Below are 17,578 nucleotides of genomic sequence, written 5' to 3' on the forward strand. Positions count from 1 at the left end.
AACCCAGAGCCAAACAGCTGTAACATAACCACAAGGAGCCTTCTGGCTCACAATATAAACTCCGTGCCACACTGGCTCTTAGCCATACCTCCCTTAGGGTTCTCTCTTCCCCTGCATCATTGCAGCCGGTCTGCGTGGTCAGGCAGCAACCATCCACTCGGCCTGCTCAGCTCTCCCGCAGAGCTCCTGCTCCTGCAGCTGTCTGGAGGGAACTGCCTCCAGGCTCTGGCCTGGGCTGTTTATATAGGCCCGGCCCTGCCCCTTTCCAGTCACCTGACCGTCCTGGTTGCTACAGCAACCGGCACCTGAGTTGCCCCGGTGATTGGCGGCTCCTTAATCTCATTCTAGGAACAGGGCACCTAAGTGCCCCTGTGACAGCAACACTGGCTCTATTTTTCTATTCCTTCCATGCTACTAATTTTTCCAAAATATAGGGCGTGTCTACACATGTGCATTTAATGCATATTATCCCAATTTAAGGTGCATTAAGGGCACATATCTACACGTGCATGCCCTCAATGCCCCTTAAAAATGGCAAATTTAGACTATTCGAGCATAAATTTGATACCTGAGCATAAAGCAGGTATCAAATTTATGCAAATAGCTAAGTTACATAAGCTTACTGCTAATGCACAGCAAACTGCTAATGCGCACTAATGCAGTATGCATCAATGGACAGACACCATGTTAATGTGCATCTGCACGTGTGCTAATGCAACTTAGCTATTCACACCTAAATTGTGTGTGCCTTAATGCATATTAGTGCATCCAAGTGTAGACGCATGCCTAAATTGCCTTAAGTGAAGATGCATCAGGTTTAGACATACGAAAATGCACGTGTAGACAAAGTTCATAGCGTCTGTCACAGCTCCATGACTTCCTTGTTTCCATTTATTAAAAGCTGCCTTGATGTCAAAATCATATATAACATAATGCCTACACAAGCACACCTGCTGATCCTGAGTTATGTTCAGGAAATCACAACAGCAGCAACAAATATGGATTTTTGTGCATGACTTCCAGTTTGTTATTACTACAACATTTAATAATAACAGAATGCATTGATCTATCACACAATATACACTTTGGGGAAATGTACAAATTGGAACATTTTGGAAAAGTTAATTACTTTTTGTTCTGGTTGGTCTGTAAAGTGCAAGATTATCATTTTCAATATTAAGTTTAAATTCATAAAAATCAAATTTAAAATAATTCCATTTTTGCTTTGTAATCTAACACAATCCTCTGCTGTGCTGAGCCCCACTGATTTTAGTAGGGCCTTGCCATGGTACAGAGGTCCACGTCAGGTAATAAGAGGGTACGACTGAGCCCTTAGGCCTTCCCAAGAAAAGTATTTTAATGGCTTTTTTATACAATAATCACAGAAAAACTCTTGTGATTACCACTTGACAATAGAGAAGTCAGGAGATGAGCCCCAAAGATATTTCTGTCTTAAGAGTGTTTCACTTTTGTAGCATAAGTCTTCAGAGAAGGCAAACTTGTATTTATTTATAATGATGTGTTTAAACATTGACATACACCTGTATTTCCTTTTTAAAATGATCCATAATTTACCTCAAATGCAAGCACTGAAAAAACAGAAAAACCAGAAACATCAGTTAGTACAGCAGAGGTGGGCAATTATTCGGGATGGAGGGCCAATTAAGGAGTTTTGGGGAGCTGTTGTAGAGTCCCGACCTGGCCCAGCATGGTGGGATGTGGGGGTACCAGTTCCATGGGGAGGGACATGCAGGGAGCAGATCACAGCTCTGCCTGAGCCCCACACTGTCACCACTCCACAATCCTGGCCGGGGTCCTGCCTGCCCCACTCCCAGACTCCACTCCCTACAGCCCATACCATCCACCCAGGCAAGTGTGCCCTGCACTTAGGGGTCCTGGGCTGGTCTCCATGGAGGTCCTACCTGCCTGCCCGCTCTATCCAGTACCTTTGGCAGTGGGTGTAGGGCAAATGGGCCAGGGTGCCAAGGCAGTGGGGTCAGGTCCAGCAGTGAGGACAGAGTGCAGCAGCAGCCAGGCAGAGTAAGCCACTGCCATGGGAGCTGCCAGAGAGCCAGGTCCAGCTGCTGTGCTGCCCCCACCCTGCCTCATGCCTGGGAGTGGCAACCTGGCCGCTTGCACCACGGCCCAGGCTGCTCCCCATGCCTGGGGCAGGTGGGGCCAAGGGACCTGCCACAGGCTGGATAGAATCCCTCAACAGGCCATATTTTGGCCACCCCTGTAGTAGAGAAATTTCTTCTGGCCTATATAACTCTGACTGGATGGACTACAAAATTGAATAAAAAGGGTCATTGTTCTGGTAAAATTCATATAATTTTAGAGCATAGTTTCATAGATTTCATAGACATCAGGGCTGGAAGGGACCTCGGGAGATCATCGAGTCCCAGGCATGAGTCCAGTTTACTTTTGTTATCCCCAAGACTTTGTATTATCAAAGCCAAAAATAAAATTTAAAGAACCAATAGAACCTTTGGAGCCATATTCTCAGTAGCTATAAATTGGTATAGCTCACCAATTTCAATGGGGCTACCACAATTTACATCAGTCGACAATACAGGCCTCTTCTTTATTATCACTCAGTTTGACCAAACAGTTTTTACCTTCTGCTTTTCAAGCACTAGCAAAAATATTTGCATGTTTGGGACTATCACAGAAAGAGAATATTTGAGTAGTTTACATTTTTTAAAGACTACCATGTTGGGGTTGGTCAGCCTCTCCATTTCAAAAAAAAAAAAAGACAAAAAACCCCATTTTATTTTGGGCCCAAATAACTTGATAAATTTATCAGGGGTTCTTTAAAATCTCCTGATTCCACACTAACACTTAAGGAGCCTTCATGACTGGAATCCTACATTTAGATTTTTTAATGACTGTAGTCTGTAATCCCCAGGCAGAATTTCACCCCTATTCTACCCATAGGTACAGCATTAGCTGAAGAAACCCACCAAGTTCTGTCATAGATTAGGCCACGCTCAGCTAATTCCAAAATAAATTGAAATTTAACAGATACAGCACCAACTAGACAGAGTGATGTCAAACCTTGGAAGTTATTATGAAGAACCCTAAAACTAATAAAGTTATAATTACATCATATTTTATCTGATCCAAAACATTTCTCATGTAAAAAAGCCAAGTTAAAAAGAAACAGTCCAACCATATAAAGATGTGGTATCTATAAAATGGCCATCTTAAAATTGAGTTAGCCATTTTATTCAAGTCAAATTAGAAAGTGTTAGGGTTACATTTGTCCACTTGTTATAATACATAAAATTACATATGGGAGTTGTGAAATGGCAAAGAGGACCCAAATTATGTCTTACTGTCTTTCATACATTAAAGCTTCTACTTTAAAAGGCTAGCAGTATTTTAAAGTGGCTTTAAAAAAATCACATTTGTTGCATGGAACTGTTCTTTCTCTGACATGTTATTATGTGTGTGAAATGTAGCTGCTTAGATTTCTTTTTGGGTTAGAAATGGGCAAAACCAAATCTATGTTTGCGTAGGTAATCATGCTTGCCATAAGTTTTTTACAGGACCTAAACTCACTATTTTTGCAACAGCAGCCTTGTTCTGCAGTTACTCTTCATGTGGAACTTCCACCCAATTCAGTTCCGTTTCACATGCAGATTTGCTGTAGAATCAGGGCATAAGTAAAGGCACACTTTGTGCCATTACTGCTTACCAGACAACACAGTTTTCATGTGTAAATTAGGTACAAAAGAGTTCTTCCAGTTTTCCCTTACTAAAGGGCCAGATTGCCTGGTGGTATAAATAGACATGGTTTCACCGATTTCAAAAAAACTATGGAGATTTATGCCACTGGAGGATTTATATCAGCTGAGGATTTGGCATTCTTTTTTTTATATTATGCCCACCACCATGATGTGACAGCCCCCATGCAAAATATAAGACCATAATGTACTGAAGTGCCTGTGTAGATGCATAGGGGATAGAGGGGAAAAGAAGAGTACAGTAGCCTTAGTATTCCTGTGCAGGAGTTAGTCCCAGCTACAGACATACACCAACCTGAATGTAAGGACTGTGAGGTTTCACATCTAATGGTGCTAGTCACCTCTGAGGAGAGAAAAGAGCTTACCCTTCTACCTTCTGCACTGCTCAGCGGAGCCAGCCAGAAGCAGAGGGAAGAACATATTGTATCCGCTTAAAGGATGGATCTATCAGTAACCCTGTTTGTTCTCCATGCCTAGGAAGAGCAACACTGGAAAGTATTCTGGCTTCAAGATTCTCACCAGGAGAATGTAATTCCTATATTGGCCAGTGTTCTAAATAATCAATAGACTATTATATTGCACATTATAAAGAAAGAAAAACATTTTAAATCAAATGAATATAAAGTGAAAAAAAAATCTTTGTTCATGTAAAATTCTATGCACACCAAACTTCATTTATTCAGGGTTTCGTTCCTTCAGTGAAACATGGAAAGAATTTTCCTACCTTCCAGCTATGTATTTTCTGTGAATGTATAAAAGTTAGTGATGGGTCCAAACCAAACCCCAGATCTAGAATCCTGATCATAGTGTGCATCTTGAAATTATTTATAACAGAGCAAATCTGACGATACCAAATTTTTCGGGAATTCAGATTAGGATCTACATCTGGATTTTGAATTCAAGAGTGTGCAAAGTCTTGGGCTTTAGTTTAAACTTGTCCCGAGCTGGTATATAATCTCAGAAGAATTAGGGTTATGCATAAAACACAAAAGAAATGAAATTTGAATTCCTTGTATTGTTCCTGAACACGTTCATGATAATGATAACTCTCTTTATCTAAACTGACTCTGGTATTAAAATATAGTATTTCCCATAATGGTCTAACATTTTTCTAACCCTAAATAACTATTTTTCATAGCAGACTGCAACGTATGTTTCTTTACTGGTTTTCTTTTCCAATTCATTTTACACTCCAACATGTGTGTTTACAGTGAAATAACCACATACATTTCTGAATAATTACTAGCCATATATTTCTGGATGATTACTGGTACCCTTTTTTTTTCAAGAGCATCACATTAAATCCTCACTTTATTTTCTTGCACTGAACATACCATCATGCACCCTGGAAAGCATATTAGTCTATCATAAAACTAAGATTAAAATATCTAAGAAATAAGAAACCCTGAACAAGTATATACAGTGATCAAAGTTTATTCTTGCTTTTAATAATTATGTGCAGAATAATTATGAAATACTCTAGGTCTCTTTTTTTTGTAGTAAATAGCAAAACAAATATGACAATGTGCTATGAGAATCTCATTGGCATCCTCTTAGAAGTAATTGGAATAATTGTCTCATTGTGCCAAAGGTGAGCACAAAATTTGGGAAGGCATCTTTTCCATAAGCAGGCCCTTTACACTGGATTCAGCTTGACTCTCTTCTGTGTTCCAATGAAAACAAGAATAATTTTTGTGCAGCCTTAAAAGGCAAACTCAAGAATGATACCAAATGTTGCAGCACATGTGTTGATTTGTTATGTTACATTTCAGCTGTTAGTTATGCTAATGGAACAGTTTCACATATTTTGTTTTGATGTATTTACTTTAATGCTTATGTGTATGTAGCTTTCTGCAATTCCCTAGTAATACTGATTTTATGATGTTCTGCTGTCACCAGCAGGCCAGGGCTGGAAATAAGAAAAAGAAAACTGACTAAGGAACTGCTGACTCCAGAAGAAAGTGAGTACAAAGTAGGTATAAAATACAATCATATCACAACAGCAGTGTTTTACATTCACTTTACACTGATATAAATGATGAGCCCACAATTCAGGGCAACAAAGAATGAGAGTAGACTGAAAATTTCAAATCTGAAGTTTGGTCCCTAAGTTCGGCCCTGTAAAATGATCTGATTTTTCAAATGTGCTGAATACCAGCAGCTCTCATCAGCTTTGATGTTATTTGTGGGTACTCAGCTCCTCTGGAAAACAGGTTAAAATGAGTTTCTAATAGCTAGGTGCCTAAATATGGAGCTAAAAGTAAAAAATGTAGGCATCTAGGTATGAACATTTTGATCTAAGGCTGACACTGACACAAAATTTTCAGATTCTCAAACATCACATTCCTGAATTTTAGGAATAAAATAAAAGCTCAAAATCATTGCCACTTAGACTAGTTCAGTGTTCGTTACCTGTGAGTTACTATAACACTTCCTTCTAACCCAGGGATGAGAACATTTGAATGAGGACACACAGAAGAACGGAGGCATGCATCTGGATCTGGCATAAAGCAGCAAGTCATAGGTGCATTGTGACCCTACCCTACCCTACCCTCACTCTTCCAGATTACCAGGCTTTATATAGGTCTTGTATGAGATTAACAGGACTGAACCAGTAATCCTACAGTGAATGAGAATCAGCCCCTTTAATTTAACTCAGGGCTGTCCAACGTCAGCATGGCTGGGGCCACAGGCAGAGCCAGTATGCAGCCCCTGGGTTGCACACCATGCTGACCACATGCTACCAGGGCACTCCCCCCGACCCCAAATCTCCCCTACAACATGGGCTATGCTAGTGGCACACAGCACCCCCTGCAGGCAGCACTGTGCAGCCAGCACTGACAGCACATGACCTCCCAGGCTTCCCCCACTGCATGGCAACAGGAAAGGCAGCTGCCAGGGCCCTTGGGTGACATGCCCTCCCCTCACCAGCCACCAGTTGGACAGTTCTGACTCAGTTCTTCCTAATGGAACCCAGCTACTGAATCTCCCTATAAACCATGCATAAAGGAAGGTGAAATTACAGACAAAAGGGCACCTAGTTTACTTTACTGGTATCTCCCTGAGGTTGTTTTGGTCCAGCACAACAGCCTTTGAGTCCCATGTTTGTGTTAACATCAGAAGCTGATCCCTAAACCTTTTTATGTTTTCTGGACATCGGCCAAAAGTGGCAATAATTACTTAATGTATTAGTTTTTACTAATTCCTATTATCATAGAATCATAGAAAAGTAGGACTGGGAGGGACCTCCAGAGGTCATCTAGTCCAACCCTCTGCTCAAGGCAGGATCATCTCTATATAAACCATGCCATACAAGTCCACATCTAACCTATTCCTAAAACTACATGTAACCCTATTAAGAAATCTTGTTGTTCTATGCTGCTCTGTGATGTCTATCTGTCTATCCCTATCCGTGTGCTTGGTCAGACAGTTGGGAACTGTGTCCCTTACTTCCATATCCATATTGATAGGAATGGTCAATGGAGCAGGAACTCTTTGTGCCTGTATTACCTGTGTGACTCATTTAGACTGCATTGAAACAGTCTGAATGTAAGGGGATAGGTGAATTAGGTTTGTGTGTTCTGACCTTCCTTTCTAAAACTGTAAAGTTTATACGGGTAACAACGTGGGGCAAAGGTTGCCAAGGGAAGTATGTACTGTGACTTGTGTGGAGGTCTAAGGTGAGGGGACCCTCAGCTCAGGGGTGACAAAGGAGGCTTGGGGGAAACTCTCTCCAGGAGCTAGCTATCCTATGGGATGATATTGCACTTTGTCATCAACCATTATAGGGAAGAGTACTCATGATGTACAAACCTCTGTAATAGGTTCAGGTTGAGGCTTGTTACCCACCTGTTTCTAAAATAGCTGAAATGCTTGGAGCACACATAGTAGATCAGGTTGAGACTTATATCTAAAAGATTCTAAAAAAGCTAAAATCCTTGAGCTTGCTCAAGGTAATAGAAAGCTGGGCTGCATCAGCAGCTAGAAACAGGGCTTTGTAGGGATGGTGAAGAGCAGCAGCAATGGCAGTGCAGTATGCCCCAGTGGCAGTAAAGCAAGAGGAAAGGTTGAACTAGTAGCTACACTAGCTTAATTAGCCTCCAAATTCATCTTGTATGGGACTAAGAGAGAACTGTGAACACATTAACTGTGATAAACTGTTACTAGTTGGTTGAGGTGGGCTACTGACTATTAAAAGTTTTTTTCTAAGACTGTTTGTTGTCCCATTTCCTTCACTTCTAATAAACCCTGTTTTAGTTTAGCTAATATTGCTTGTGAGTGGGGAGGTTTGTTCACACTGGAACACCCTAAGCAGCTTTTATTTTTCTAGGTTCCTGGGTGGGGACTTGAGCCAAGATGGAAGATTTGCATAAAACCTCTAAATGGAATTCAGCCCTTGTTGATGCCATCCTGTTCTTGACAGAAGGGTTACACAGACAGTCAGCTTTGTCGTACAACTACAAGGCATATTGCAGAAAGACATTTAAACACCCTAACCTGCCACAGGTAAAGAAGAGTTATGAGGGTTATCAGTAGGGGTGCACCGATAGAGATTTTTGTGGCGGATACCAATAGTCAATTTTTAAGATACACATCAGCCGATACTGATCTGATTTCCGATATGCAGGCTGCGTGGAGAGCTGCCTCCAGCTGGTAAGTCTGGTGTGGTGGAAGGGGAGAGGGGAGGAAAAGGAAGGGAAGGGGGGGGCAGATCAAGGCCCCCACAGTGAGGGGGGCTGGGGCAGGTGCTGCCCAGCCAGGGCGGAGCAGGCACAGGGTGGTGCCGCAGCTCATACAGGGCGCACGTGGAGGGAGGAGAACAGCTCCTGCCACTGCGCACTGCTTGGCCAGGAGCCGCTGGTCCAGCAGCTCATCCAGTGCTCACTCGCTCACCTGGTAGCTCCTGCTGCTGCTCCTGTCACTTGTCCGGGGCAGCACGGCGGGAGGGGGGAAGGGGAGCATGTGCCCCCTGCTCCACCAAGCTCTTTCCAGTGGAGTAAGGCTGTGCTGGGAAGGGGCTACAGCAAATTTGTGGCTGCAGCCCCCCCCACCATACACCTTACACCTTCCCCCCTCCCCCGCCATGCTGTCCCGAAAGGGGAGGGGGAGGGGGAGAGAGAGAGAGATGGAGGTTTATCAAAGTGGCAAGAATGTTGATTGGCACAGTTAAGACAATAGCACATTCCTGTATCCTTTCCCCACATCACTATTGATCAATTTTCTACAGCCAATTACTAAGTTATCAGCATGGATGGTCTACACCTAAAAAAAAAGTCCTTTTCATTACTCCTTAATTTACAGCAGACAGTCAGTGAAGCACTTGTATCTGTATGCACCCTACAGCCTATGAGAGGTATGAGCAGCAGGGAGTAGGTAACTGTATAAGTCCAGTAACAACTGGTGGATTTTTAGAAAAGGCAAACAGGACTGAAAACTATTCGTTTCTTGGCTAACTTCAATACCAAGGCCTAGCCCACAGAATTTGAAATTCTAACCCTCATGGGAGACAGGAACAAAAGGTACAATTCTATCGGCTTATTTACCAAAAAAAAAAATGTTATCAGCATTAAAACTGGGAGATGGCTATACTCCAAGAAGAGACAACATTGACAATGAGTAGCAAAAGGAGATTAAGCAAACTGAATAAATAGATAAAACTGGAAACAGATCCTAAGAGCCAAACCGTGCCTGGCTAGCATTTAAATCAAGCAATTCCATGGTAACAATTTAAAGCTGCCTTCACTGTCCACAACCTCAAACTTCCTTTGCTGTGGGTTGAAGAGATTTTGGAATGCTTTAACTTCCTCTGCCTTCTTTATACAGATTTAAATTGAACAAATATATTCATGAAGGGAAAACACATTATGTACAACTTACTTGAGCTTGCTTGCATATTTTAAAGGGATGAAGGGTTTCTTGGTAGAAATGTTGATGATAAGTCTGTAGGTCAAACCAAAAGTACGTACTGTTCTTCCACAGCTACAGATGGAAAAAGAATGTAAGTTATTGCTACCCAATTATCAGGACTTTATAAAAGCTGAGGTTTCCAATGCAAGTAATTGTTTAGCTCCTTGGGGTCATCATAAATCAAGTTCAATTTAAGATGGATTTAATCTTCTGTTGCATACTGGCAGCAAGACAACATATTTCGTGGCATCATCACTATGATACTGTATCTTTTATTATATCCTTGTGCATAATTGGCCATTACAATTGTTAACATTATAGTTAACATTTGAAAAGTAACCACATTTTAGTGGCATAAAGCCAGCATGTAAGAAGAAATGTTGATAATGGACATGCCAAACTTTTGCCATGGTGGAACAGCATTTTGCAGCAATAACTGAGACAATTAAATGTTTTATACTTGACACATGTTATTGTGACTATCATTCCATTTTTACTTTATGCATTTCTGAGGCACCATGTCTCAGCTCCTAGTCATAGATTCAAAAAAAAAATCAAAAAATACTTCAGAAGAAGGGGCTAGATCTTCCCCCCACCTCTGTTTTAATCAAGTACTTGTGGGGTTTAGATCTGGCAACTGCCCCAAGATCCCATAGCTGGGGCTGCATCAAAATATGACAACAAAGAGATGCACCATAATCTGTAGGTTGTAAGAACTATGCACAGCCTGACCTCTGACTGCAACAAGTTCCACAGCTTGGAAAGGATCTACATAAAAATTCACTGATTTTCGAGGGAGGAGTATACCTGCTAGTACAGGGTTTGTGGATAAAAACCCCCTTGGAAAACTCAAGCCACTTTTATTTAAATATAAATATGAGTTTAGGAAGCTAGTATAAAGCATCCAGCTGTGAAAATGTTGGCTACTGTTTTCGGACCAGTCAAAGGTATTTCTAGAGGAACATCTTTAAGGAGCCCCAGGATAAAACTACTTTCTACTGAGACAAGTCCTCAGCCTTACTTTATTCCAATCTTCCTTAGAGACTTACTGCTTCTTCCAAACCTGCAAGCACTGACTCAAGCTGATGACTCATTTCAACCACCCTCCATTTACACCCTTCTGCATATTACTAGCAGATCCAGCAAAAAGGAGACAGGTTGTCATGAGAAACAGCACAGTAGATATTCCATTATTTAAATATTTCTGTGGATTTGAGCTTATTTCTTTCTGACAAACTGAAAGGCAGTGATCTCAAATAGAATTATGATATTTAGGATCTGTCAGTTTGGTTAAAACCCATCTTTGGTTTCAGAATATGCAAATCATTTTGCAGTAAGGGATTGCAACCTCACAGTGAATTCATCCAGTCATCATCAGTCTTTTTTTCCCCCAGACACCCTTGATAGTTTGGTATTCAGTCAATAGTGGACTAAAACATCAGAAGATAGGACAATGCTCCATACCTTATTCCCTGACTTCTCACAGAAGCGTGTGAAGAAGTAGCCTGCTTTGTTCTCCACATAAAGTGACTGCAGCATGCTTTCCATTTTAAATCCCCCTAGGACCATGCTATCTGTGGGTCTTTTACCCTAGACAACAATATACAACAACAATAATGCAGTTTACGTTTTTCTTAGATGTCAATAAGTTCAGGTGAGGGAAGGGTGCTCATTCGATGGATATGTTTATTCCAGATAACTAGCATTTATTTTGTACCACCTATACAAATGGTGCATAATGTTCCATCCCCATTGTTCTATGAGTATCAAGACTCAGTATAGTAAGAACAAACGGAGAGCAAGAGGTATGCAGGATAGTAAAGTAATTCCAAGAGATTAAGACATCTTTCAGGTGGTCCTTTGGAATGGGAATGTGAAAATAGTTAGTGTCCTCACTTCTGCTATCAGCTCTTTGAGCCTGGGGAACAAAGTAGAGGAGTCTATATCACTATACATTGTTGTTACCTACTCACAATAGCTGCCTCACGTTAGTAGAGAGGCTACAGTGTTTTGAACCAAGGGAAGTTTACTAGTGGCTTTTTGGGTCCCTTCATAGGATCTGATAAAGTAAGTCCTCCACTTATAAAAGCTCATGCTATACATCTTTGATGTACTCTCAGTTAGGTGCACATAGATTCTGCTTCTGCCTGACTTCAGACTAAGAAGGCTAACTACCTCTTTGTATAACATATAGTTCAGCCTAATTACTGTATTTATTCAAATCCAAGACAGGTTTTTTTCCCTTCATTTAACATGGGGTGAACCTCCTCATCTTGGATTCTAGTATGAGTAGGGGGCAGGCAGCTGCTGCAGCTCTCACTCTGGACCCGGCCCACAGCTACTGCCTGCCCCCTTCTCTGGCCCATTCCCCTCTTTCCTTGCTTCCACCTCTTACTATCCAGCTCTGACTTTGGCTCCGGTGCCACCTCCATCTCTGGCATGGCTTCAGCCCCACTGCAGCCCAGGGCACAGAGAGCATGGTTGCTCTGGCTCCAACCCACCTATGCAGCAGTTCCACTCCAGCTTCAGCTCCAAAGTCCAGCCTAAGCTGCTGCCACTGCAACAGCTGCTGTGTGGCCAGGCTGGGACTGGAGCAACCATGTGCTCTCTGCCCCAGGCTGAAGCAGGACCGGAGCTGGAAGATAAGTGGTGGGGTGGCAGGAAGGCAGGCAGTGGAATTACAGAGGTGGCAGCATGGGACTAGCAGCAGGGGAGTCAAGCAGGCGGACGGGGGGGGCACAGGGGTGCAGGTGGCCAGGGATGCAGGCATGGGGAGGCAGGGACCAAGGAGGGTGGAGGCAAGCACTAGGGCACACAAGCATGGTGCGTAGGCAACAGGAGGCAAGTGAAGGAAGTTAGGCAGCAGGGGCCAAGGGGGAGGGGTAAAACCACTTGACTTGCCCACCAAGTCCTCCCCCTACTATGTGCCTGTCCCCCTGCCACTGCTTGCCCCACTGAAGTGGTGGTGGGGGGTGGTGAATTTAAGACAGCACTCCAATATTAGATTCTATACATGGAAAATTATAACTAATTTATGAATGTTCCATGTCTAGAATCTAATTATAGGGGGATCATTTTAAATTCAGACATCTAGGTTTAAGGTAAATACAGTATTCCTGTTTTCCTCAGTTAACCTTCTGGGGGCAGCAATAAAACCATGTGTTCAGTGGAGGGTAAGAAACCCTCTTGCTTCTTTGAGGGTAACTACAGAAAGAGTTGAGGGATACTAGGTCTATTATGACAACCCCATGAAGAAAACAAGGGAAATTGCAAGTTGATGAGTAAAGAAAACAGGCTTCTCCCCAACAGAAAGCTCAAGAAAAATGGCAGAGGAGGAAGGGATAGGCAGGGCTTGTTGAAGGAAAGGGTCTTGTGAGAAGGCAAGTTTCTTTGGGAAGCTTGTGACTTTGAAATAGGTTGAGATCACTGTAGCCTCTTGAATACCCACCGTGAGAGCCATGGTGGGTCCTCTCTTCCTCTCAACAAGAGAAAGAAAAGCCTGGAAAGGTGATAGTGATATACAAAATAGGCTGATATTTGTGGCTGTGTTGTAAATAATTTCTGAATATTAGATGCCCAAATATAGATATAACTTGACTCTGATTATCAGGCTGCTCTCCTTTCCCTTGTTCAGAAAACAAAAGTGTTTAAGTAAAGGAATAAGTAAAAGTACAATTCTAATAGGAAAAAAAAATCAAGTAATTTTCCACTCAGCTGATCATAAGCTCTACAGTTTATTTCTTGAATTGTGATCCCAGTACTGTGAAAGAGCAGCATAGGCTACACTTGAAATGTTCAACCAGCACGGAAAGTCTTGGACATACCACATTGTTCATGTGACTTTCGGAAGCAGCAAGCTGCCAAACCCAGACATCCTTCTTCCTTATTTCTTCTCAATTTAGCAAATACTGAAAACAAAAGCTCTTCTGTGCAGTCTGGCTTTCTGAAGGGTTACTGGAGGCAGGGGGTTGTTTAAAAGTAGGCTTATCCAACATGCGGCCTACAGGCCACCATGCAGCCCACCAAGCCATTTTATCCAGCCCATGGTGGCACTGCCACTGCGGATCATGGAGCTGCTGCTGAGTGCAGAGCCACAGCAGAGCCACCACCGTGGAGCATGGAGCTGCCACTGGACGCAGAGCTGCCGCCAAGCACAGAGCCGCGGCAGAGCCGCTGCTAAGCACGGAGCCACCACGGAGTGCATTGCCACTGCCAAGCATGGAGCCACTGCCACAGAGTATGGAGCCACTGCAAGGCGCAGCACTGCCACAGAGCCGCCATCGGGCGCAGAGCTGCTGTCACAGAGTGTGGAGCCAGTGGCAAGGTGAGGTGGGCAGGGCCAGCCCGCGGGCCCCAGCTGGCAGCAAGGGGAGAGAACTGCCCTGGACTAGGTTATCCTTGAGATCCTTTACTAACTTTATCATGGTCATTGTGGTTAATTAAATAGAAATTGTAGGCATATACTGCAGAGACGTGGAAGAGATCTCAAGGATAAGCTAGTCCAGGGCTGTTCAGATCTGGTGAGGCTGTGGGCCTAGATCTAAAATTCTTCTTCACTGCTTGTACTTTTTGTTTATAAAATTACTGCCTCTAAAGCAGGGGTGTCTAAACTTTTTGAATGTGGGGCCGGATCACGAACTTTTTATCACCCAGTGGGCCAGCGAGCCATATTCAGAGACCTCACAGGAAGTGGTGTTACATCAGGGAGTGATGTCACGTGACCACTGACACCAATGAAGTTGCAGGAAGTGACAATGAAATGGGTCTCGAAATGCCTAGGGAAGTTGTGGTTTTCAGAAAGTATGTATGTTTGGTATGGCTTAGGAAAAGGACATCATGTTTCTGTGCAGGAGGTTGGACTAGATTAGGGCTGCCCAGCTGACTACCTGCAGGCCACATGTGGCCCACAAAGGGCCAAGATGTTGCCCACAGTATACATGGGGTCTGCAAGCAGTTAATATATAGGGGCATGGGCCTGGGCAGCCACCTCTCCCACTGCTGTGCAAGGGGGAAAGGCCTGTTGGGTGTGGGGAGGAGTGGTTCATGTCCTGCAAATGTAGCCTGCATGGCTGAGGATAGAGGTCTGCATGCTGCTGGAGCAGCCTGTGCAGTAAGGGGGTCCAAGGGGCCCACCCCCACAGCATGCAGCCTGTGCAACACATGCTGGTGTCATCTGGGGCCCACAGCCTCACCCGTGAAGAAGAATTTTAGATCTGAAACATATTCCTGTTTCATCACTGCATATTTTAGGGCAGTAGTCATTTCTAAGTTATGCTTCAAACTTTTATATACTTTCTCAAATGTTATAATTCACTCTTTACTATTCTACTAGGCACATTATTGCCATTAAAGGGTCAACTTTTACTTGTAACTACCCCAGCACTGTATCCAGATTACTAGTTATTTACTATTTATAGAGATCAGATACTACCATGTGATTACTATGGGCAAAGAGTGTGGTAATGATCAGTTTTCTAATTAAATCACTGAATGGTACTAGCTATACATGTTTTCCATAATCACTGAGTACCTCTCCTTTGTTTAATTTTATTAAATGAAATGTCTTAAACCAAAGATTTAAGAGGAGGAAGTTCTTCAGGAGCTACTTACTGGAAGCACCTCAGCATATGTATATTTTCTATCTCCTGGAAGCTTGACGTCTTCCCTATTATGGGTAAAATCAGATCCTTGAATCATGTCAGTCACTGATTTTGGCCTGGACCCGTAAAGAATGAAAATGTTTCATTATCATTTAACAAAAGATTTAAACTGTTTAGCTTAGACAGGAAACACAGAGAAGTCATGATGGAGAGGTTAAAAAAGTAATGAATGATATAGAGAATATAAACAGAATGTTACTCTTTAGCCTGTCTCATAATACAAGAGCAAGTAGACATTTAATGAAACAAATTTCAGTATAATTCAAGGAAATACTTTTTATACAACACAGAATTTCTGTGGAACACAATATCACAGGATAGCAGAGTACTTCAAAAGATTTAAAAAACAGATTAATGTGGAGAAAGAGAGCATCGATAGTTGCATTGGAAAAACTAATAATATATATAGAAGAAATAATTTCTTCTGCATCACATAAGCAAAATACAAACTAGTGAGGCTAGGAAGAAATTTCCACTAGTAACACATTATCCTGTAATGGGCTCCCATGGAAAGATTACTGTATTCAATTAATGGGCAACTGAAAAGTTGTGATCTACAAAAATAATAAGATTCTTAAAAGACATGCATAAAGCTATGCAAAATAGTTGAGATGTTTAGTATGAATCGGATATACAAAAGATGTATGTACCTACCGCTTTCCATCAATGTCATATTTAGTAGTGGAAGTACTGGAATCATCACTTGCAGTGCTATGGCTCAGTGGCAAAGTAGCTGACAATAATCTTATAGGTCTCTTGGAAGATAAATCCATCACAGGTTTTAATAATAGGGGTGAACTGGTTTTACTTCTCTAAAGAGACAACAGAAAAAAACAGGACAACTCAAAAATAAATTCTCCTGCCTCTACCTGAAATTTATTGTTCCATCAGACTGGGGTTTTTTTGCAATCGCAATAAGTAAACTAGATTTTATGAGTGCTTTTGAAGCTTTCTCATTACCCTTTAATAATGACAGCTTGTTAAAAATACAATTTCTAACAGAGGGAATGATATTTTGTCCTCTATCTTTGCACAAAATTCTAACTGGGAAATCGGTGGGATTTCTGCAAATGGAATGAAGGAAGCAGAGAATATCTCATTTGATGTGACCAATATTAAACAAAGCAGCTACCACTGAAATAATCACGGCCCTTCAATTCTAATTCCAGGGGTGTCAAAGATGCAGCCCATGGGCCAGATCTGGCTTATGGAGCCCTATCATTTGGCCCATGGTGCTGCCCATGGGTCTCAGGCTAGATCCACGAGCAGGGAACTCTCAGGGCTGCTTCAGCAGTCCAACTGGCACAAGGGGTAGTGTCCCCAGGTACCAATTGGCTGGGCCCCAGAAGCTCCTGAGAGTGAGTAGCCCTGAGCTACTTGCCAGGGCAGCTTTTTGTACGGATGGGGCCAGGACAGGGCACCTTTTTATACTGCTGGGGATAGCACAGGTGTTAGGCCCGGGCTCTAGCTCCCCCTGACTGCAGATCCAGGAAGAGCCAAGCAGGGTTATTTTGCCCAAAGTGGCACAATTTGCTCCACAACAAAGTGCATGTCCGAGCATATGCGCTGAGGCAAAAAGCCCCGGCACAAAATTTGCACCCCTTCTATTTCAGCTGCTGTAAGTGCACATACATGCACTATAGGGGCTATAACTAACCATGTGCCATGTGCATAGCACAGTGCAGGGGTTACTGTGCAGTGCTTTAGTACTTCCAAAAAGGAAGTACTAAAGCACGGCGGAGTAACATCGCCTTAGGGCAATGTGTAGACACACCCTTAGTGTCACAGAGTGGGGCCTGCGAGTGGCCGTGAGCTCGCTAGCGCCCCCTGCCATGTCAATTAAGGTGATCCAGCACCCTCTTCTCGCCCGCCACGTCTTTGTTCTTATAAAGTTCAGTAAGGGAGGCTGCCTACTTTCACCTTGACACCGCGCTGGTATTACCTCCGTTCCAAGTGGGGTGCTCCAACACCCCCAGCCTTATGGGCAATGCGTGCCTCCTACCTCCCCTTTAGCATGCCCCAAGCCTCGCAGTTGTTCCTGGACGTTATTCTGTCCTTGCCCTCCAGCGCCCTCTCTGGTGCCCCTTGGGCTCGTCACGCCCTGGTGCCCCTCTCTGGCACCCTGGGCCTGTCACCCACCTGGCGCCCCTAGGGCTCGTCACGCCCCGGCGCCCCTCTCCGATCCTCCTGGGCCTATCGTGTCCCTGCAAGCTGATGTTGGCGACCAGCATGGACAGCTAGAGACCCTCTGGGTAAAAATTC

At 43.1% G+C, this 17,578-nt stretch overlaps 1 protein-coding gene across 5 annotated transcripts in view; it reads right to left on the bottom strand.

Moving 5' to 3' along the window:
• The window catches only part of RGS22 (regulator of G-protein signaling 22), a 94,792-nt gene that overhangs the window by 32,539 nt on the left and 44,675 nt on the right, over positions 1-17,578 (bottom strand). For all 5 annotated transcript variants that reach the window (XM_019551229.1, XM_019551224.1, XM_019551213.1 and 2 more), the window contains 4 exons: positions 15,971-16,128; positions 15,267-15,372; positions 11,121-11,246; positions 9,627-9,728 (listed from right to left, as the gene is read on the bottom strand). In XM_019551229.1, the coding sequence (XP_019406774.1) occupies positions 9,627-9,728; positions 11,121-11,246; positions 15,267-15,372; positions 15,971-16,128 (492 nt within the window). The remainder of the gene's footprint in view (positions 1-9,626; positions 9,729-11,120; positions 11,247-15,266; positions 15,373-15,970; positions 16,129-17,578) is intronic.

The sequence above is a fragment of the Crocodylus porosus genome, unplaced genomic scaffold (genome assembly GCF_001723895.1).
Source record: "Crocodylus porosus isolate Cpor-Errol unplaced genomic scaffold, CroPor_comp1, whole genome shotgun sequence".
Taxonomy (NCBI): domain Eukaryota; kingdom Metazoa; phylum Chordata; order Crocodylia; family Crocodylidae; genus Crocodylus; species Crocodylus porosus.